This window comes from Halichoerus grypus, chromosome 10, assembly GCF_964656455.1.
Source record: "Halichoerus grypus chromosome 10, mHalGry1.hap1.1, whole genome shotgun sequence".
Lineage (NCBI taxonomy): Eukaryota > Metazoa > Chordata > Mammalia > Carnivora > Phocidae > Halichoerus > Halichoerus grypus.
In genome coordinates this window covers 123,782,579-123,804,608 of record NC_135721.1, presented here as the reverse complement: position 1 = coordinate 123,804,608, position 22,030 = coordinate 123,782,579, and the positions used below count along the sequence as shown (strand labels likewise).

At 42.1% G+C, this 22,030-nt stretch overlaps 1 protein-coding gene across 3 annotated transcripts in view; it reads right to left on the bottom strand.

Annotated features, from left to right (window-relative positions):
- Positions 1 to 17,061, bottom strand: part of STK4 (serine/threonine kinase 4) — a 95,493-nt gene extending 78,432 nt beyond the window's left edge. For all 3 annotated transcript variants that reach the window (XR_013442067.1, XR_013442068.1, XM_078057245.1), the window contains exons 1-4: positions 16,951 to 17,061; positions 11,122 to 11,202; positions 4,937 to 5,065; positions 1,801 to 1,915 (exon numbers count right to left, since the gene is read on the bottom strand). Coding sequence is in view for 1 of the 3 variants with exons in the window: in XM_078057245.1 (XP_077913371.1) it covers positions 1,801 to 1,915; positions 4,937 to 5,065; positions 11,122 to 11,202; positions 16,951 to 16,985 (360 nt within the window). In the remaining 2 variants the exon portion in view is untranslated. The remainder of the gene's footprint in view (positions 1 to 1,800; positions 1,916 to 4,936; positions 5,066 to 11,121; positions 11,203 to 16,950) is intronic.
- Between the last annotated feature and the right edge of the window lie 4,969 nt (positions 17,062 to 22,030).

Genomic DNA, 22,030 nt, shown 5'->3' with positions numbered 1-22,030 from the left:
TTAACATATAGTGTTATATCAGCTTCAGGTGTGTAATAATAGTGATTCAACAACTCCATTTATTACTCAGTGCACACTACAAGGGTACTCTTAATCCCCATCCCCTATTTCATCCATCCCCCAACCACCTCCCCTCTGGTAACCATCTGTTTATTCCCTATAGTTAAGAGTCTGTTTTTCTGGTTTGTCTCTTTTTTTTTTTCCCTTTATTCATTTGCTTTGTTTCTTAAATTCCACATATGAATGAAATCATATGATATTTATCTTTCTCTGACTGGCTTATTTTGCTTAGCATTATACTCTTTAGATCCATCCATGTTGTTGAAAATGACAAGATTTCATTAATTTTTATGGCTGAATAATATTTAAAATGTATATGTATATATACATTTACACCCCACATCTTTATCCACTCATCTACCAACTGACACTTGGGCTGCTTCCATGATTTGGCTACTGTAAATAATGCTGCAATAAACAAACGTGCTTATATCCCTTAGAATTAGCTTTTGTATTGTTTGGGAAAATACCCAGTAGTGTGATTACTGGATCCTAGGGTAGCTATATTTTTAATTTTTTGAGGATACAACTGAGTTTTTAAATATTCTCACCTTGTAATTTATAGAGTGTCTCATTAAGTACTCTCACATATTTAAATTAATTTTCACAATTCTGCAAATATTTAATATAGGTATTATTCCTGTTTTTCTCATTAAAACAAAACAAACAGAAAATCTAAAGGCTAAGGTGTCTCTAGCTTCTACTTTTATTCATTCACAGTCCACACAGAAGCCATAGTTTATCACAGAAGCCACAGTTTATCTTCTAAAATGTACATCATCAAATGGCTCCTCACTTGCTTGGAACACGGCAATGGCTTCCTATTGTAGTCGGAATAAAAGGCAAACTCATTACCGTGGCCAACAATACCAACAGAATCCAGGCCTGCTTACCTGTCTCACCTCATCTCCTGCAGGTCCTCTCACCTCTCCCTTCTACTTCTTTGTGCCAAATCCGTTCTAGCCTCAGGATCTTTGCACTGCTTATTGCCCTACCTAGAATGTTCTTTTAGAAATCATAGCTCCATCTTGTCATTCAAGTTTTACTTTAAATGCCACCTCCCTGAGTGGCCTTTCTCAGCTGTCTACTCTCAAGTAGCTCACTGAGCACTCTCCACCAGTCCGCTCCTTCAAAGAAATTATAACTATCTGGTATTTCTTTTCTAGTTACCATCAGTTGGCTTTTCGGTTGCCCTACTAGAAAATGTATGAGCACAAGAGCAGGGTTGTTGTCTTCTTTACTATTGTATCCCTAGGGCTTAGAACAGTATTCTAGAAATACTGAATGAGCAACTGAACCTGAATTAGAACCCTTGAGTCCTACTCTATAAATTCTAGAGTAGCTTTTAGAGAGAGACAGAGAGCTTTTATCCCAGTGATCACAGTAAGGGCAAATAATCTTTCACAGAGATTACTCTTCGATTAATAGAATGTAGAAGAAGTTAATCTGTGAACATGCTGAGTAGGAGGAGAAAACCAAATCTAAATTTAAACATTTGAAATTCATTGCTTCACCAAGATTTGATAGTCATTGTTTTCTTTCCCAAAACATGCTAAATATCACTGGATTAGGCTGGTGTCAAAAACATCACTTTTAGGAGGCATCAGAAAGCAGAGGGGGAAAGAACCATGGAAAAGGGGAAATCTGACAGTCATCTCTCTGGATATGGAAGGAGGAGAGTGCCCACAAATACAAGGCCAGAGGCTAGCCCAGCCGCATTGTTCTAGAAGGTAAACTTACCGTTTTATTTCGTAATCGAATGATATCAGACACAGAACCAGCCCCACAGTACTCCATAACAATCCACAAGTCTGTATTCTTAAAATAACTGCCATAATATTTGACTACGTGAGGGCTAAAGAGAAAGCAATAATACGAATTAGTGGAACAGCCTTCAATACATGAAAATTTTTCTGCTCAAAAGATCAACTATTCATATTTAAGGTTAAAATAGACACCCTCTTGATAAAAATGTAAATAATAAATAATAATAATACTTTCTAAATAATAAATAACCAAAGTGAGAAAATGTATGGGTCCTTTAACCTGCATTTCTAGGTCTATAGATCATCCCAGGAAAAGAACTACAGCTATTCAAAAAGAAATAGTTACCATCATAGCACGTTTTAACAATGAAAACTTAGATATGATCTAAGTGTCCCACATTAAGGAGTTTATTTAAGAAATAATGATCTAGACATATAATGGAATAACCATGAATCTATGGAAAATATTATAGAAAAATATTTGATAACATGGGAAGATATCCTGCTTACAAAAAAAAGAAAGAAAGAAAGAAAGAAAGAAAAAAAAGTACAGGTTACATAATTGTAAGCATGGTTAAACTCCAAAAAGAGATATGGAAGGATATGTATACGAAATAGCATTTAACAATGATTCTCTCTCCAAAGAGAAAAGTGATTTTATTTTCTTTCTATTTGCATTTTTCCAAGAAGTCACGTGTACTTTGTAATAAGAAAAAAAGAAATCACACTACAATCTACTATAAAGAAAAAATATTCAGGGGGCGCCTGGGTGGCTCAGTCAGTTAAGCGTCCAGCTCTTTTTGTAAAAGATTTTATTTATTTATTTGACAGAGAGAGAGACAGCGAGAGAGGGAACACAAGCAGGGGGAGTGGGAGAGGGAGAAGCAGGCTTCCTGCTGAGCAGGGAGCCCGTTGCGGGGCTCGATCCCAGGACCCTGGGATCATGACCTGAGCCGAAGGCAGATGCATAACCAACTGAGCCACCAAGGCGCCCCAAGCGTCCAGCTCTTGATTTTGGCTCAGGTCATGATCTCAGGGTCCTGGGATCAAGCCCTATGTCGGGCTCCCCGCTCAGCAGGGAATCTGCTTGTCTCCCTGTCCCTCTGTCCCTCCCCACTGCTCATGTGCACCTGTGCTCTCTCCCTCTTTCTCTGTCTCTCTCTAAAATAAATAATCTTTAAAAAAATTTTTAAAAGAAAAAATATTCAGTATCAGACCCAGAATTTTGGGTCTCAAGCTTGAAGAGAAATACCAAATGAGATTTCAGAGAAAAGTCAAACATCCTATTAAAATGAAATAATCTGCCCACTGAGAGCTACCAGCTTTAATTGGCTAGATTGTCATCAGGGCTAAATAACGTTGCATAATAACCAGAGATGCTAAAAACCTACTCTGCTTCATTAATGCTCAGAATTTCAAATGCCCCTTCACCCTTGGGAAACATGCCAATGACAAGGACAGCAGGAAACACACACACATACAATTAATGAAGACATGGATGAATAAGTCTCTGAAGGTACAGATTACACATCTGCTCTCCCTTCCTTAAATTCCTGCAGTATTTACTGCCTTTACAAGGCAAGTAATCTCAGCTACTTACTGCTGGAACATGTCCTATATAATCTTGTATCGTCAGCCAGATTTTCCTGTACATATATATGCCTGGCCTCTCCAATTTGTCTATAAACTCCCAGAGGACAAGAACTCTGCCCTGTATTTCTCTGTACTCCTTACCATGCTTAGCACAGACTAGGCTCTTGGAAATAACTCTTCTTTACTTAGAGATATTTGCATACTCTGTTTGAAACACAGCTCTTACGTAGCATATCAGAAGTGACAAAGTCCCTTGGGGCGCCTGGGCAGCTCAGTCAGTTAAGCATCTGACACTTGATTTCGGCTAGGGTCATGATCTTGGGGTTGTGAGATTGGGCCCTATGTTGGGCTCCATGCTCAGCGGGGATTCTGCTGGAGATTCTCTCTTCCTCTCCCTCTGCCCCTCCCCCCCATGCTCACTCACTCACTCTCTCTCTCTAAAATCAATCAATCTTTAAGAAAAAAAAAAAGAAGAAGAAGTGATTAAGTCCCAATGTGCTGACTAGAAGAGCTTCCATACTGTATCTTGTAGCAGAGGAAAAGGAAAATTTCTACTTAACTCTGGTCCATCTGGTCAAGAAATATGAGGGCTTTGTCTAGTAGAGAGTAACCACAAAAGTATAAAGAATAAAAGGAAGGGAGGGAGGGAGAAGAGAAATAACTGCATTCACAAGCCTGTGAGATCTAAGGTCTCCTGGGCAAATGTCCTCGTAGGCAGCCCCACCTGCCCCAATGCTGAAGCTTTACAAATAGGAGGTACTAAGCTGATCTGCTGAGCAGAAGAGCTTCAGGAGAATGGATGCAGCCTCCGGTGCAAGACGTTCTCATTCTCCTTTCAGCTCCCTAGAGCTGGCATTGCCCCTAAATTTGTGTTATCTCTCAAATTTAAACAGTAGTGGGGAAGCCTGCTCCATCACTGCGACCAACTCATGTTGTGACGGAATTTCAGAGCAAACCACGTGCTTTTCTGCGGTCGCCTAGTGGCCTGACTTCCTGCTTACAGCATTTGACAAATCTTAGTTCCTCAAAAATAAAATTAACTACCCTGAGCTTGAAGAATTCTTTTTTAAATGTAGGAAGGAACAGTAATACATAAAAAAGCATTCTCTTTTTAGATCTATCTGATATTCTAACGTTTCTAGAGCTAAACGTATTTGGATTATCTCTTCTTAGCTATCTCTGCAGAAATGTTTTCTCAATAGGAAGTAAAAGATCATTATCAGAAGGAAAAAAAAAAAGTCAGCACCACCACCTTCTGCCTCTCTGCCTCTTCTTCCTAGTTTTGAAAGGGGCTTACTGAAAAAAAAAAAATCTATGCAGAAATAGAAACTATAAAAGTCTAGCTACTAAAACACACATTTTTTCATCAGATTTTTTCTGAAAAGAACATGCGTAGTGATTCCACCTAAACTCTTTCGCAAAATCTCTAAATAAATGCATCTGTACATGTTAAACTCTAAATAATCACAGCTAATCTAAAACTATGTTCTCTCCAAAGTAACACTACATGCCTTTACCTGTCACATTGCTGCATTATAGAGATTTCTTTGATTATCTCCTGCAGGTCTGATTCCACAGGAACTTGCTTAATTGCGACAATCTGACCGGTCTCTTTGTGAATAGCTTTGTATACACTGCCATAGGACCTGTAATTGGGGGAAAGAGAACATTTATAAAGGCAAAGCAAGTCCAGAGATAAAAAGTGGTAGAACAAAAGCAACTCATGGTTCTAATTTATATCCCTAGATGCCTAATACACTTATCTACAACTGCAAAACTGAAATAGCTAAAGTACTTTGGGAAAAAACTGTTAACTTCATATTTAACCTTTACTGAATGTATTCATACAAAATAACCACTATTATAGTAGCTACCATGCACTATATGCCTGATCTCTGCTAGAAACTATGCATCATTCCAATTCATCCTTACAAAAAGTAAACAACAACAACAAAGAGGTCGTTATCCCTATTTTACAGGAAAACGTGTAAAGGCTCAGAGGTTACAGGACTTGCCCAATGTCACAGAGATGAAAAATAAGTGGTCAGGCCAGGATGTGAATCCAGGTGTGTCTGAACACAAAGCTTATGTTCTTCCCACATCTACCTGGGCTAGAATGCTGAAATGGAGGTCTATGTGCTCTTGTGTTCACTCCAGTACCATGAGGTTCTTCTGTCCCTGCTCCTCTTATTTGCAATAATACTTAAATTTAGAACCGAAGACCGAGGATTTGAGCCCTATCCTCATAACACAGTAGCCATCATTTACATACATATTAACCTTCTCGTGCCTCAATTTTCTCACCTGTAAAATGACAATACAAACTACGAGACAGTTGTGATGGTCAAATGAGACACCACCATCACCCCACACTGATTACATTTTCAGTGGAAACCTTGACAGCTGTCAGTGAAAACACAATGAGGAAGCCGTCTTTCCTATTTCCGAAACCCACCTATTTCTTCATACTGTCCTGGCGAAAAAAACATCCACAGAACAGCGCCACCTGATATGTCAAAGTAGCTGAGTGCCCTAGCTGCCAAAATGGTGCTCCAGACTGTTTCAATGTAAAAGTAACATAAAACTAAACAAAATTATGCAGAACACATAAAAAAAATTTCCAGCCCATCAGAATCCCTTATGTTGGCAAAACTAGTATAATGATCCTTGAAAGTTACATAATTTTTTCCCCCAGAGAAAGGCAACCGCTGACCATGTGTGGAAGGCCTGCCTGCTGCCCCTTCTTCCTTACGAAGTTAAACCTCTGATTCGTTGGGGTAGCGAAGGCTTGGTTCTAGGGGATAAAACATGGCAGTCCAGGCAGACAGCATTCCTATTCCTTCTGCCGGTGACCTGGTTCTAGCCAATGAAATTCGAGGGGAATTCTGCTGAAGGGATTCTGAGAGGGGCTTTCTTCCCTGATGAGAGAGAAACACACAAGAAGGCCCACTTTTACCTGCCACTTCCTTTCCTACTTTGGTTACTGTTACATAAAGCATGATGCGTGAAACTAATGCAGCCATCTTGAGATAGAGAATTACACAAATGCTAAACCATTATCAAGCCAATTAGCCATTCTGGAATCTTTCACCCCAGCTTTATTATTACATAGTTATTAAATGTCCTTATTAGGGGGCGCCTGGGTGGCTCAGTCATTAAGCGTCTGCCTTAGGCTTGGGTCATGATCCCAGGGTCCTGGGATCGAGCCCGGCGTCGGGCTCCCTGCTCTGCGGGAAGCCTGCCTCTCCCTCTCCCACTCCCCCTGCTGTGTTCCCCCTCTTGCTGTGCCTCTGTCAAATAAATAAATAAAATCTTAAAAAAACAAAAAACAGGGGTGCCTGGGTGGCTCAGTCATTAAGCGTCTGCCTTCAGCTCAGGTCATGATCCCAGGGTCCTGGGATCGAGCCCCGCATCGGGCTCCCTGCTCAGCAGGAAGCCGGCTTCTCCCTCTCCCACTCCCCCTGCTTGTGTTCCCTCTCTTGCTGTGTCTCTCTGTGTCAAATAAATAAAATCTTTAAAAAATAAAAAATTTAAAAAAATAAATGCCCTTATTGGTTAGCCATTGCTACTTGGGTATTCTGTTACTTTCCAAAGTTATTCTTGATACACTAGGTCCCATATGTGTGAAGATGTCTGTATTTCACGTTCTCGTTGGAATTGGTTGTGCTGGATACAGAGTTCTTCGACAATAGCACCTTTTCTGCAGTTTTCCAGCTTCTACTGTTGCTGAGAAGTCGGCTATCATCGGATTACCACCTTTCACAGGTAATCTCTCTTTCGGTAGCATTCAGGATTTCCTCTTTATCCTTAACATTCTACAATTTTATTGTAATGTAACTAGGAGTTGATTCATTTGGCATTTCGTAAGCTTCTTCCACCTGAAGGCATGTTTTTCTTCAAGTGTGGAAATTCTCAGCATTGTCTGTTTCCTATCTCTTCTACTATCTCTTTCTAGAATTCCTATTGGACCCATACTGCACCTCCTCAATCCATGCTGTCCTCCAGATCTCTAACACTGTACTTCTCTGTCCTGCATTTTGTGATCAGTCTGATTTCTATCTTTCAATTCACAAATTCTTTCAGCTTGTATAGTTCACTGTTTTTCCAACTTACTGGGCTTCCAAAACTTCAATGATTGTCAAGATTCCCAACTTTAATTCTTCCTGAAACCCATCTGTTCATGTTCATAAACTGGTGTTCTTCTTTTAAGGATGTTTATTCCCTCCTTTCTTTTTGAAAATCGTAAACAAACATGTTAAATCCCTTTTGAGATTGCTCCACTATTTGTTTCCTTGGATGTGAATTCTCCCATTTGTTCTGCTCATTATCCCACGGCAGTAGATTCCTTGTATGGGTTTCCTTTATCTTGAATGATTTTCCTCTACACAATGCTAACTGCCACGAGCATTTCATGATGTCATGATGGTTTCATGGTTCTCTCGGCCCGTCATCTAGACTGTACAACTTAAACTTGGTCTTGTGTTAGGAGCTGAGGGTTTCTGCCTCTCTGGATCCCATACCTCAATGCAGTCCAGGCCCAGTTCCTATTGTCAAACCAGTACCTCCATGTTTTCCCCAGGCCACGGGCAAATGATACTTTCTCGCGGTGATAAGATAAATTTATTTCAGCTTTAGTTAATAGATGGGGAGCCTTATCCATCCCACAACTTCATGTAGGAAGCTTACCTGCCATCTCCTGACAAGGACAGGGCAAGCCTTACTCTCCTCTAACTATTATGTATCTTTTCCATCCCTGGTCCATAGCTGGCCATGTGTCCTTTTATTTAAAAATTTAATTTCCAGGGCGCCTGGATGGCTCAGTCAGTTAAGTGTCTGCCTTCAGCTCAGATCATGATCCCAGGGTCCTGGGATCTGGAATCGAGTCCCACATCCGGCTCGCTGCTCAGTGAGGAGCCTGCTTCTCCCTCTCCCTCTCTCTCTCTGCCTGCCACTCCCCCTGCTTGTGTGCTCTGTCAAATAAATAAATAAAATCTTTAAAAAAATAAATAAATAAAAATAAAAATTTAATTTTCATTCATTAGTTTTATCTATTTGAAAAGGAAAGAGAGGTCTCTGCATACACTCACTCAGCAATCTTAACCAGAACACTATCCATGCCTCTCTATGCTATCTTGAGAGCAAGGAATGCTCCAATAGCTTGTATGAACAATTAAGATTCATGATTCTACATACTGCACTTACAGTAATCTGAAGAGAATTTAGAAGGCTTCAGCAACTGTGCTCACTTTTAGGCAAATCCCGTAAGACCTGATTCCCTACAACAAAAACTACAGTGACTTGATGAATTCTGACTGGCAGAGAATAAAAATGGTGGGGACCTAGGGGTTTCACACAAGACACAAGACAAGGATCAATTTGGAAAAACAGAAATAATACAGTATCTGGAGCCAAATTAACTAGATACAAGTCTTAACAATACCACTCACTAACTATGAAACCAGGGGCAAGATGTTTTTTAATTAACCTAGGACAAAAAATTTTAGTGAGTCAAGGTGTAAAACTTTATGTATAATAGAAGGAAAAAGGTGCTAGGCTCTCATGCAAAACACTTTCCAAGCATGGTCCACTCGTCCTGGTCTGGAGCGTTGGCTCTATTCTGCCACAGATCCACAGGATTTCCTCCATACACAGAACAACTGCGGCCTCCAGAGAATCCAACACAGTCCATCAGTCAGAGCTCATTTCCTAAGACACAAGTCAGTGAGTGTTCACAATCTACTCATTTTCCAGAACAATTTAAGGATGGCATGGCAGTTTGTGTTTAGACAGCTAAGTGGAGTTAAGGTCTTCCTTCGGGATTCTATTAGTTAAATGAAGCTTGTTCAGGTTCATTCAGAAATCCAAGCATCTGTGGTATCACTTAAAAGAGCACGACGGTGATAAAACAAGGAGAAATATCTGAAGCTTTATTTTGATTTTCTTGCTGGTTTTATCTTTGTAAGGAAATTTCCAAGTTCCTCAATGAAGACATGCATAGATCTAAAAAACAATTAAAAACAATCATAATTAGCTTAGTTTCCCCTTCCTACATTATCAGAATATATTCCTGATATATTTTGTCTGTAGTTTTCTTTTGGTGTTCACCAAACCCAATCAACCCAAACAGCGCTCCCTTCAGGAATGCCTAAATACACTGAAGATTTAAGATTTAACTTTGATTTGACATGACAAGGTCTGAAAAATGCTTCAGTTGGTAGGCTTAAAAATAAAAGAATCATAGTTGCCACTTACTGAGCACTCACTGTGTGACAGGCACTGTACTCAGTACTTTACCCCTACTGTCCTGGGTAATAGTTGACATAACCCAAATGAGGGTGATACGAATATCTGCACTTTATAGCTGAGGTTTCTGAAACTTCAAAATATTAAGTACTTTGCTCAAGTTCACTCGTTTATTGTGACTAATAAACAGGAGAGCAAGGACTTTAATGCAGGTCTAACATCAGAGTCTATGTCCATACTGTCATAACAGACTTTTATTAAAAATGAAAGAAACAAGTTAGTTACATATTCAGTTATGCCTAACATGCTTTATCTTGTTCCAAGGATGACCTGTGCGCACTGTTAGATTAAGGGCATTAGACTCACTGCCTTGAGGAAAATAGCCAGGAGACCAAGCTAAAGCTGAAAAGGACAGGAAAGAGATGTGGAGGGACTGTCGTTTTCCCATACCTTTAAGGATGCCAAGTCAACCTGCAGTCTTCAGAATGATCTTGTACTTGTCTTCTAACAGCACAGCTGGTGTCCTCTTTTATTCCCTTCTCAGCTTGATGTCTTGCTTGATTCCAAAGAGTATTGTTCCAACTTACAAAAAGATGACTAATGCTTTTTACAAGGAGGCAATCCATGAAAACCTATGCCATGTAACCCAGGATCGGGTTTAAGATTATTCCTGACCTATATTAGACATAAATAACACTAAACCCCAAAATAATTTAATGACATATAAGACTTGATTTCAAGGCGCACACGGCACTTAAACAACAGAAATTTTTAAAAGTTATATTTCAGGTCTTCTCTTGAACTAGAAGTACTACCCCCCACACACACCTGCTTATTAATGCGGTAACTATCACTGAATGATACACAAAAAACCACTATTATGAAATACCATTTCAGCAGTATTTTATATACACTCACATATCTGGATTTCAAGAAGTACACTGGTTCCCGACCTGGGATTTTCAATCTCTTGGAAGTTGTAAAGGTAGTGACGGTCCTTGATTTACTATATTTCACAATGCTGTACTAACTAAAATGCTGAATTCCATTTTATGGAAACAATAGCTATTGCATATTGATCAGAAACTATGAACAGCAAATAAAAATGTATGACTAATAAAAACTGTTAAATTAAGTACAGACTAGTTAGTGCTCTTCCATACATAAAATCATGTAAACTATAGATTCTACAAGAGAGAAAACAATAGATGCCTTTGGTGTTGAAGAGGCCAGGCATCATTAAATCTGTCTATAATGGTGATTGGAGGAAAGAGGGAAAGGGCATCTCAAGCTGTAAATTTCCCGCCCACCCCACTCAGGGCAGTGCCATATGCAATGTTCCTCTTCCTTCTCCTTAGGTTTGTGAATTATTGACATGAAAAAGGTTCAGCTCCTGCTGGTGTTGGGGGAAGAAAAAGATTGGGACCCACTGGTCTACCTGTATTTTCTGTACACTTACCCTTCTCCAAGTTTCTCTAAGACATCAAACACTTCCTCTGGTTGTTTAGTTAAACTATCTTCATCCAACTTTTTCAGCTGCCTGTGAATGAAGAAATAAAAACATAAAATACATTTTACTTGCTAGCAACTAGACCATAAAATACATTATTTATATTACAATTAGGATCTTAGGAATTGCTCTACAAAGTCTTTACTGGTAAACAACAACAAAGGCAAGCTAAGAGACATTTTTTTAATTATTATGTTATGTTAGTCACCATACAGTACATCATTAGTTTTTGAGGTAGTGTTCCATGATTCATCATTTGTGTATAACACCCAGTGCTCATTACAACATGTGCCCTCCTTAATACCCACCACCGGGCTACCCCATCCTCCCATCCCCCTCCCCTCTGAAACCCTCAGGTTGTTTCCCGGAGTCATGGTCTCTCATGGTTCGTAAAAGACTTTTTTTTAAGTTTTTTATTTATTTAAGTAATCTCTACACCCATTGTGGGGCTTGAACTCATGACCCCAAGATCAAGAGTCACACACACTTCCGACTGAGCCAGCCAGGTGCCCCAGCTGGGAGACTTAAGGGCTGTCTATGGCGGTATTACATGTGTCCTGCGGCCCTCTGGTGAGCATAATCAGGACCAGAGGGTAGAGAACTACCAAGAGTCAGACTTCAGTTCAACAGGTGTAAGAAATTTTCCAAGGTGCCTGGGTGGCTCAGTCAGTTAAGTGTCTGCCTTCGGCTCAGGTCATGATCTCAGGGTTCTGGGATCAAGCCCCACATCAGGCTCCCTGCTCAGTGGGGAGTCTGCTTCTCCCTCTCCCTCTGTCCCTCCCCCTGCTTGTGCTCTCGCCGCACTCTCTCTCTCTCTGAAATAAATAAAATTTTAAAAAGAAAGAAATTTCCTAACAACAAAAGTTGTTCTAAAATGGTTTAGACTGCCTTAAGAAGTCCCTAGCTCCCCATCACTGGAGAACTTAAACAGAAAATGAATCATCATTTGCCTGAAATGCTACAGAGTGGATTCAAGCTTTGACAGAACCTTTAAAATCCATTTATATCTTGAGATTCCATGAATTAAGATGGCATAACTATCTCTTCAGAAGAGATGTTTAATGTAAGGTTACCTATGAATTGAAACATGGTCTAGACTGGAGGCCAAGGAAGACACAGAGACTCTTGCTCTCCCTTAGCAAGATTTTGGTAATTCAGCTAAAACACAGGGATTCTATAGGTATCACAGAAACAGAAAGTGGAAGGTATATACTTAGACATGATCAAAAGTGAAAAATAACTATGCAGCTAGGAACTTCAAACAGACTCAGACTCTCCCATGAGTGGCTGTGTACATCCAACAAGCCCCCGAAGTCAAAGATACATGTCAGCTTATAATTCCCTGATAATTCAGATTTTTCTGACTATGCTAGACACAGTAAATAACAAACCTGGGAGGTTATAAATTAACAATATTTTTTTTAAACTAAGATGTCTGAAAATTATTAATGGGCTTAAGGAAGGAGCTTGCCAAGGAATATTTGTGTGTGTGTGTGTGTGTGTGTGTGTGTGTGCGTGCGTGCGCGCGCGCGCGCACGTGCATGTGTGTATATCTTCTACACAATGGTTTCCTGAAACTACAAAGGACAACAAAAAAAAGAGAGCTCAGGAAATGGTGAAATTATGGAAGTAGTAACACCGGAGACTTTTTTGTAGAGAAAAGGTTTAAACCAGCTGGATAATACCATTTTTTACAAGAGAGGACTTGAATTACATACATACATACACACACACACACACATACCTTCCTGGAGGAACTAGCAAAACCAGAAGACAGAAAGAAAACTGAACACATCGAGTGTATCCACCCATAAACACTGATCTCTAAAGGACAATCTCACATAATTCTGTAAATGTCAAAGACTACACACTAAAGAAATGGAGAAATGTTCCAAGTCAATAACTGCCACAACTTGAAAATTAACAAATGACCGTAGTGACCTTTGAAAATCAAAAGGTCCTAAACATTAAATTCCAGTGACGACATAAAAACTAACTTCAAAACAAAAAGGGCTGAAGTGAAACTCCTCTTAAACTTCAGAAGTGAAATGTCTATGAACTCAGATGTTAGAGAGAACATTGCATGAACCAGGAGGGTTTTTTGGTGAAGCGCTGAATTCATAACTGTATAAACAATGGACAATACCTCATTTCTCAAGTATAATTAAACAACTTATATAAAGGAAGATCGAATGTGTTCCTTTGAAGTACTGACTTTGTGGTTTACAAAAAGCAAAACTCACTATTTCAACTACTCTGAGACCACAACATAACAAAGGAAACTGTGCCTGGCATGCGAGAAACAGCTGCAAGCCCCTGATAATCCTCCAACAGACAAACTGTATATACCTGCTCAGAGACTTCTTTCAAACAATCTACTTGGGTTTTTTGTTTGTGGCTTTTGTTTTTTTAAGATTTTTTATTTATTTATTTGAGAGAGAGAGAGCAAGCAAGAGCACAAGAGCAGGGGGAAGAAGAAGCTGACTCCCTGGGGCTGGATCCCAGGATCCTGGGATCATGACCTGAGCCACAGGCAGATGCTTAACAGACTGAGCCACCCAGGTGCCCCAGTTTTTTGTTTGCTTTTGATCCAGGCTTAATAGATCTTTATCTCTCTGCTGCCTGATAACCCAGAGGTGGTCAATAAATATTTCCTATGTGGATTAATGAATGTAACGGTGGGAATCCTAAACTTTTATCAGCAATCCTTGTGAGTTTCCAGAACAGAATGCCACCCTAAAAAGGATTACCAGATTATCAACAAATAAGATTCCTTCGAAAATCTTTTGATAAGTGACTCTCAATGATACTTTATACCCTAAGTCTTCATGGAAGAAGCACAAAACAGCCCGACTGATGATTCAGCTCTCAGTTCGGACTTCCCCGGGTCCTAGGTAGTTTCACTGCTTGCTCATAAAAGAACAGGCCTGGCCAACACAGCCTCCGTGGACCAAACACCGGCAGATGCTCCTCTCCTAAGTCAGATGGCCACGTGGACAGCCAACCATCCCAGAAATGCCCTCTACATCCTCCACCACACTATTATTATCTAATGCCAGCTCATTTGAAAAAATCATAATCTCCTACGTAAGCCATCAACTTGAATCTCTCATCACTCAGTCACACACAAATGTCAAGCTCATGAATGCAAAGAGCATTTCCTGCATTGGGATTACTATCCCTTGCTGAAAACACATGCCAACTGAATCTCTGAAAAGACACCTGTATCTCTCAAACACAAACAAGGGTATTTATGAAGTAGTTACGCACAGATTTGGCTATTCTCAAGCCTCTTTCTCCTATCTTAGAACTCTTGTAAGGTTCATGTTATTTATGTATACCTATTCCTCTTTCCATTCAGAATTTGATATGGTTACAACAAATGTGTAAGACAAATTGATAACTTTTTTAATGATAGTAAAATTCATATGTTGCCCCTCCCCAAATTCCTATGTTGAAATACTAAGCCCCAGGACCTCAGAATGTAACTTTATTTGGAGACAGGGCCTTTAAAGAGGTAATTAAGGTAAAATAAGGTCATAGAGGTGGGCCCTAATTCAACTGGTGTCCTTATAGGAGATAAGGACACAGAGAGGTACAGAGGGAAAACCATGTGAAGACATAGGAAGGAGAGAGCCATCTACACAAGCCAAGGAGAGAAGCCTCAAAGAAACAACCCTGCTGACACCCTGATCTTAGACTTCTAGCCTCCAGAAAACTGGGAGAAAATACATTTCTGTTGTTTAAATCACCCAGTCTGTGAAACTGATATGGCAATCCTAATAAATGCAAGTAATAAAGTTAATCTAATGCAGATTAAGTACTTCACTAGTTATGATGAGCAGGAAAGCACCAGTCATTCAAGAATTCAGCCCTGCAATGCTCTTCTCTTGCACATTTAATAAATTTCTTAAAATCCAAAAGGTGCAGGAATAAGCTGGACCAAAAAGCAAAAAGGTTTATGCTTTTGCCCAAGATTATGTAACACAAGGCAAGGTAGAAACAAAACTCAGATTCCTAATCCTCTTTTCAATTAAACCAAGGCCTCGGAGAAACAATGAATATATTTCAGAAAGAAATATAACCAGTGTACATTTATAACTGGATCACTATGGTACTGTAGCAAATACTTGCTAACATACACAGGCCCTGTGAAACAGGGGTACTTCCAGAGTGGCATCAGAGGAAGCAGTTAAGAGCATGGACTTTGGACCAGACCACCTGGTTTAAAATCCTAGCTCTGCCACTTACTAACAGTGGAACCTCCCGCAATCACTTAAAACTCTTTGTGCCTCAGTTTTATCACCTGTAAAATAGAGATATAGAAGTAACCACCTCATAGGATTGTTGTGAGGATCGAAAGAGTCATAATAAGCTGAACCACACGAAATTACCATTTTTATAGGTCAATTACATGTGGTTCACCAGGAGACAGGGAAAGCACTGAGAACGGTCCCTGGCACCCAGTAAGTGCCGTACGTGTAAGAATCATTATCATTTCCGTCTCAGCACACTACAGTAGGGTGAATTATGAGTCCATCCCAACCAGCTATTTGCCTTCTGCAATGTTTGTGTACTTCAAACAAACCCCAAGTGTGCAGCCCAGGCTGCCAATCTCTTCCCTTCACCTCTCCTTTGCCCCACACTCCCACACACTGAACACTTCCTACTTTAGTGCTCATTCTGCTGCAGGAAGTCAGAGGTCTCTGTGAAATAGAAGCTAACTACACTGCACCTCAGAGAAGCATGATTCCCTTGATCTCTGCTCTCTATTTTTCTCCAGATGTGGCAGAGTGACACAAGACCCTGGTGTCCACAGAGCAAATCAATGATATAACTAAAACCAACGCAGGAGTTCAGACTTTCTAGGATCAGCCACCTCCCCGATCTTGACTTAAAACAATTCCAGGTAGCAGCAGGATCTGGAGCTGATGCAAAACAATAGAGCCCTGAAAAGGGCCCAGTCTGGTCAGGTCGTGACCCAGACCCTACAGCAAAGAAGGAAACACATAGGACTGTGTCTCAACTCTTCTGGGCCTCCATTTGCCCTTCTTGAAAATATCTTCTTATTTCCTTATCCACCCCCCAATGTCAGGTTTGAAAAGCTGAAGAGGATGTAAGGAAAACTAGGAAGGCAGGGGGGCATCAGGAATGAAAGATGTCATCCTCATGCTAGAGTGGGGACACTACCCGGAAAATCTTCCTAAATGCTTATCCTGCACGAAGCCCTCCCTTGCTGGACCTTCAACCTTTCTCGGCACGCCTCCAGCCTTAGGCGCAGAGCTTTTCCCCTCAACAGATCCTTCCCACTGCACCCCTCAAGTGGGACCCCCTCCCTTAGAAAGTCCACCCAGCCTTCCTCTGCTTGTTCCTGACCCATATCTTAGACCCCTCTAGGTTCTCATCCTGCTTCAGCATGCCCCCTACCTCAATGAATCGTTCCTAGCATGGCATCCCCCCAGGCGCCCCCGCCCTCAGCAGGTGCTCTCCCTAACTTGTCCCCACGTCCCTCAGCAGCTGCTCCCTTCAGCAGTGCCCCCTTCCACCAGGATGTCCCCCCGCAGCAAGTGCTCTCCCCAACCAGCCCCACGTTTATCCCCCTGGGCGCATGCTCCCCTCTGCCGGACCCCCTCCCGGCGGAGATTCCCCCACTCAGCAGGTGCCAGGATCGCCTCGCCCCGCAGGTCCATCCCTCCGGGGGCGCACCCGGTGCCTCTCCTCCGCCAGTTCCCGCCTTTCCCTCTCCCCACCCCTGCCCCTCAGCCAGCGGCCCCTCACCGGCGCGGCGGGTTCCTCAGCTGCACCGTCTCCATGGCGCTGCCGGCAGCCGCCCAGACCCGCTCACTGCTCCATCCTCCCCCGGGACCTCCCCGAGCCCGCCCCGCAGACCCTCCCACACTTCCGCTTTCCGCCCCCACCGGAAGCGGCGCGCAGCGCGCGAGCGGGGCGGGGCGGCGAGGACCGGGCCCGGACCACGTGGTGCGGAGCCTGAGTCACGTGGCGCGCGGGGCGCGGTCGCGGAGCTCGGAGCGTCCTCGTCCGGCTCCAGTCCGTCGGCGACGCCGTCTCGGTGTGGCCCGGTTCTTCCGGGACACTGGGACTCGGGCCGGGAACCCGTCTCCGCTTCGGCCTGGCCCTCATTCCTCGCGCTGAGATACTGAGGGTTCTTGCGAAGCGCCGTCGGTTCTTAACCGGCCAACCTCTACGCGATTTCTGGAAAGCGCTGCTCCAGGGACTCCTGGAGGTATTTGTGGGTTCCTACCGCTCCTAGCCGGTTGGATTCTTGTTCCAGACGGAGGCCGGACCGCCCTTGGATGTCACAGAGCATCAGGCTGCAAATTGCTCACCCTCTTTTCTTAAGGGCCTCTCACCTTTGAGTTAGTTTGCGGACATAAAGATAGCTAGCTAATCGTGATTAAGCTCTTGCCAGGTGCTTACTTACTTATATTATCTCATTTAATCCTCTTAGGAAATCTGTAACGTTATCCCCAATTTTATGTATTATTTGTCCTGCTTTTCCCAAAGGTATGCCATCCATGAAATTAACACCTGAGCAGCCACCTTTCAGGGCCACCCTGGTATGGCACCCCATGTGCTAAAATAGGGGTAACCGATCCGTTCCCCTTACACAGGAGAAACACATTTACAGAGAATCTATGTGCCAGGCACAATCCTAGGCTGTCTCTTAATCCTCAAACAACCCTATGAGGTAGAAGTTATTATCCCTATTTTACAGGTGAGGAAGCTGAGACTCACATAGACACAGCTAGTGAGAGGAAAGTTTTTAACCCAAGATGGGCTGGACTCCACAGAATGCATGTTTTGTTTTGTTTTGTTTTGTTTTTAAAGATTTTATTTATCTATTTGACAGAGTGAGAGACAGCGAGAGAAGGAACACAAGCAGTGGGGGAATGGGAGAGGGAGAAGCAGGCTTTCTGCCGGGCAGGGAGCCCGATGCGGGGCTCGATCCCAGGACCTTGGGATCATGACCTGAGACGAAGGCAGATGCTTAACGACTGAGCCACCCAGGCACCCCAGAATGCATGTTTTATTTGCCTCTTTGCCCTACTACAAATCTGTACAAATGGCAGTAGGAGCCCTGAGGTAGTAAAGATCAAAAGTTTGGCACAAAGTTCAGGAAGCCATCACAGGTCCCTATTACAAAAAGTCAGTCCTCTATCCTCTGAAATCCCCTGGTACTTTTCCTGTACTTCTCCTAAAGCACACTCTTCGTTTGACCTGATGTTCAGGCCCCGCTGCCCACACACACATCCCTATAAATGAGGTACTCGGAAAACATTTTTAAAAATAAATGTCAATTTACCAGTACACAATGTCAAACATCCCTCCTTTATCCCCTTCCTGGGATTTTTCCAAAAGATAGACTGACATTAGGATTGCCCCGTCTTTCAATAGAATATCCAGTCCAGCACTGCCCCACAGAAATTTCTGTGATGGTGGAAATGTTCTATGTATGTGCTGTCCAAAACCATTGCCAGTAGACAGACACATGTGGCTGCTGAGCACTCTAAATGTGACTAGTATGACTGACAAACTGAATTTTAAATTGTATTTAATATAACTAATTTAAGGGGCACCTGGGTGGCTCAGTTGGTTTAAGCGACTGCCTTCGGCTCAGGTCATGATCCCAGGGTTCTGAGATGGAGTCCCAGGTCTGGCTCCCTGCTCAGCGGGGAGCCTGCTTCTCCCCCTCCCTCTCCCCCCAACTCATTCTTGTTCTCTCTCTGTCTCTCAAATAAATAAATAAAAATCTTTAAAAATAAATAAGTAAATAACAAACCTTAGTAAACCATAATATGATAATAGCTTAAGAGAAAGAACCAATGGGGCACCTGGGTGGCTCAGTCGGTTGAGCATCCGACTTGTGATTTTGGTTCAGGTCATGATCTCAGGGTTGTGAGATTCTGCGTCTGGCTCCGTGCCCAGTGGGGAGTCTGCTTGAGATTCTTTCTTCCTTTCTCTCTGCCCCTCTCCCCACGTGTGCACACACTTTCTCTTTCTCTCACTCTAAAATAAATAAAATCTTTAAAAAAGAGAGAACCAGGGGCACTTGAATGGCTCAGTCGTTAAGCGTCTGCCTCCGGCTCAGGTCATGATCCCAGGGTCCTGGGATCGAGCCCCGCGTCGGGCTCCCTGCTCCTCGGGAAGCCTGCTTCTCCCTCTCCCACTCCCTCTGCTTGTGTTCCCTCTTTCGCTGTGTCTCTGTCTGTCAAATAAATAAATAAAATCTTTAAAAATAAAATAAAATAAAAAAGAACCAATGAGCAGGGTTACTCATATTTCATTCTGTGCTTACTGAGCTACATATGCCTGGCACTGTACTAGGCTCTGGCTATGTAACAGTACTCAGGACATAGATGAGTTCTAGCTTTTTTTTTTTGCAATTTACAGTGTAGAAGACATAGTTGCTAGAGAGGTAATGTAGTGATAAATTATATAAAACCGTAATATGAGAACCTAACCAAGGCTAGTAGGATCATGAAAACTCTGAGAAGGTCAGAACACTCATTCATTCATTCATTCAACAAATACATATCTAGTATCTGCTCTGGGCCAAGAACAGTACTAGGTGCAAAGCAGTGAGCAAAATAAAGTTTCTGCCCTCGTGGATCTTACATTCAAGTGGGAAAGGCAATAAGCAAAGCAACAAAAACCATATAGACAAAAAAAAAAAAAAATCAACATGTGACCAAAATGAGAGACTAAGTCACACTAATACTTTTAAAGAGTATTTAAGGCAGACGGAACAACAAGGGCAAAGGCTTGTGTTGGAAGAGCAGCTAGAAGTTGACATGTTTGGAGCAAAATGAATAAGGAAAAGTAGGAGATGAGGTAGGAACTGTGGCCAGAGTCACATTGAATAAGGGCAATGTAAAGATGCGAAAAATTACAAAGAGTTAGTTCAGTGTACCAGTTAACTATCACTATGTAAAAAACCACCCCAAAGCCCAATGGTTTCAAAGTAATTATTTTCCAGTTTTTGGTTATTACAAATAAAACTTACAGTCATTTATGTACACATGTTTATATGGACATACATATAGGCATACCTACATTTCATTTCTCTTGTAAACACGCAGGTGAGAAATAGCTGGGTCATATAGAAGATACTTGGTTAATGTATTAAGAAACTGTTTTTCAGGGTGATTATACTATTTCACATTTCCACCAACAGTGTATGGGAATTTCAATAGCTCTATGTCATCTACACTTGGTATGATCGGTCTTTGCAATTTTAACCGATCTAATAGCGTGTAGTGGTATCTCACTGTGTTGTCTTTTTTTTTGAAGATTTTATTTATTTATTTATTGGGGGGGGGCACAAGCAAGGAGGGAGGAGCAGAGGGAGAGGGAGAAGCAGACTCCCTGCTGAGCACGGAGCCAGATGTGAGGCTTGATCCCAGGACCCTGAGATCAGGACCTGAGCTGAAGGCAGACACTTAACCTACTGAGCCACCAGGCCCCTCTCTCACTGTGTTTCTCATTTTTATTTTTTCTACTGGCTAATGAGGTTGAGGTTGAGCATCTTTTCAAGTGCTTGCCATCTGTATATTTTCTGAACTACCTGTTCAAGTCTTTTGTCCTTCCTAAAATTGCAGTGTTTTCCTTATTACTGAGTTTTTAGTGTTTTTTAATATTCTGGATGCATGTCCTTTATCAGATATGTGATTTACAAACATTTTCTGGGGCTCGTATTTTCATTCTCTTAACAGTCTCATTTAAAGAACAGAAACTTTAATTTTTAAGTATAGTTTATCCACTTTTTTTCTTTTATGAGTCATACTTTTGATGTCATACCTGAGAAGTTTTAGGGGAAGAGACCAACCCTGCAAGCTCACGTCCCAGGTTCCCATGTCAGCTGACTTCTGGCCAGTTTCAGCCAGCACTGGCAGGAGATGGAGGGCAGAACTAAGAGAGAAGCCAGTCTTTCTCTCTCTTCTTTGCTTCTGATCAAGTATCCAACAGTAACTTTGTCTTCAGCTCCTCCTAGAGCATCCTTACTTGGCTCCAGCTTCTACTCTACTGCAGCTTCTGAACTCTGTAAATATCACCGATGAAGGAGCAGAGGCAAACTGAGGGCAAAGCACAAGCTAACACTCCACAACTCTCCCACCCCCCTTGTGGGATATGTGTGACATTTCTCAGGCACTTCTGGCTGCCCTAGAACAAAGGAGAGGGAAAAAAAAAGGTTAACCAGGGCGCCTGGGTGGCTCAGTTGTTAAGCGTCTCCCTTCGGCTCAGGTCACCATCCCAGGGTCCTGGGATCGAGCCCCGCATCGGGCTCCCTGCTCCGCGGGAAGCCTGCTTCTCCCTCTCCCACTCCCCCTGCTTGTGTTCCCTCTCTCGCTGTGTCTCTCTCTGTCAAATAAATAAATAAAACCTTAAAAAAAAAAAAATGGTTAACTGATGGCGATCACAGTCCTGCCAGATGCAGGACACAAGTCTCCTTCAGTTTGCAACTATCTTAATGATTTATAAGAAAAAAGCAATTTCCAGAAACCTATAGACTCAATTTCCTGGAGCCCTAACATCACCCTCCTCTCCATAGAATAGAAAATCTTTTTTTTTTTTTTTAAGATTTTATTTATTTGACAGAGAGAGACACAGCCAAAGAGGGAACACAAGCAGGTGGAGTGGGAGAGGGAGAAGCAGGCTTCCCGTGGAGCAGGGAGCCTGATGTGGGGCTCGATCCCAGGACCCTGGGATCATGACCTGAGCCGAAAGCAGATGCTTAACGACTGAGCCACTCAGGCGCCCCAGGATAGAAAATCTTTAATCAGTCTCTCCTCATAACCCCAGTGCAGCTCTTTCTACCCCTGGGTCCTGCCTCCGTGCT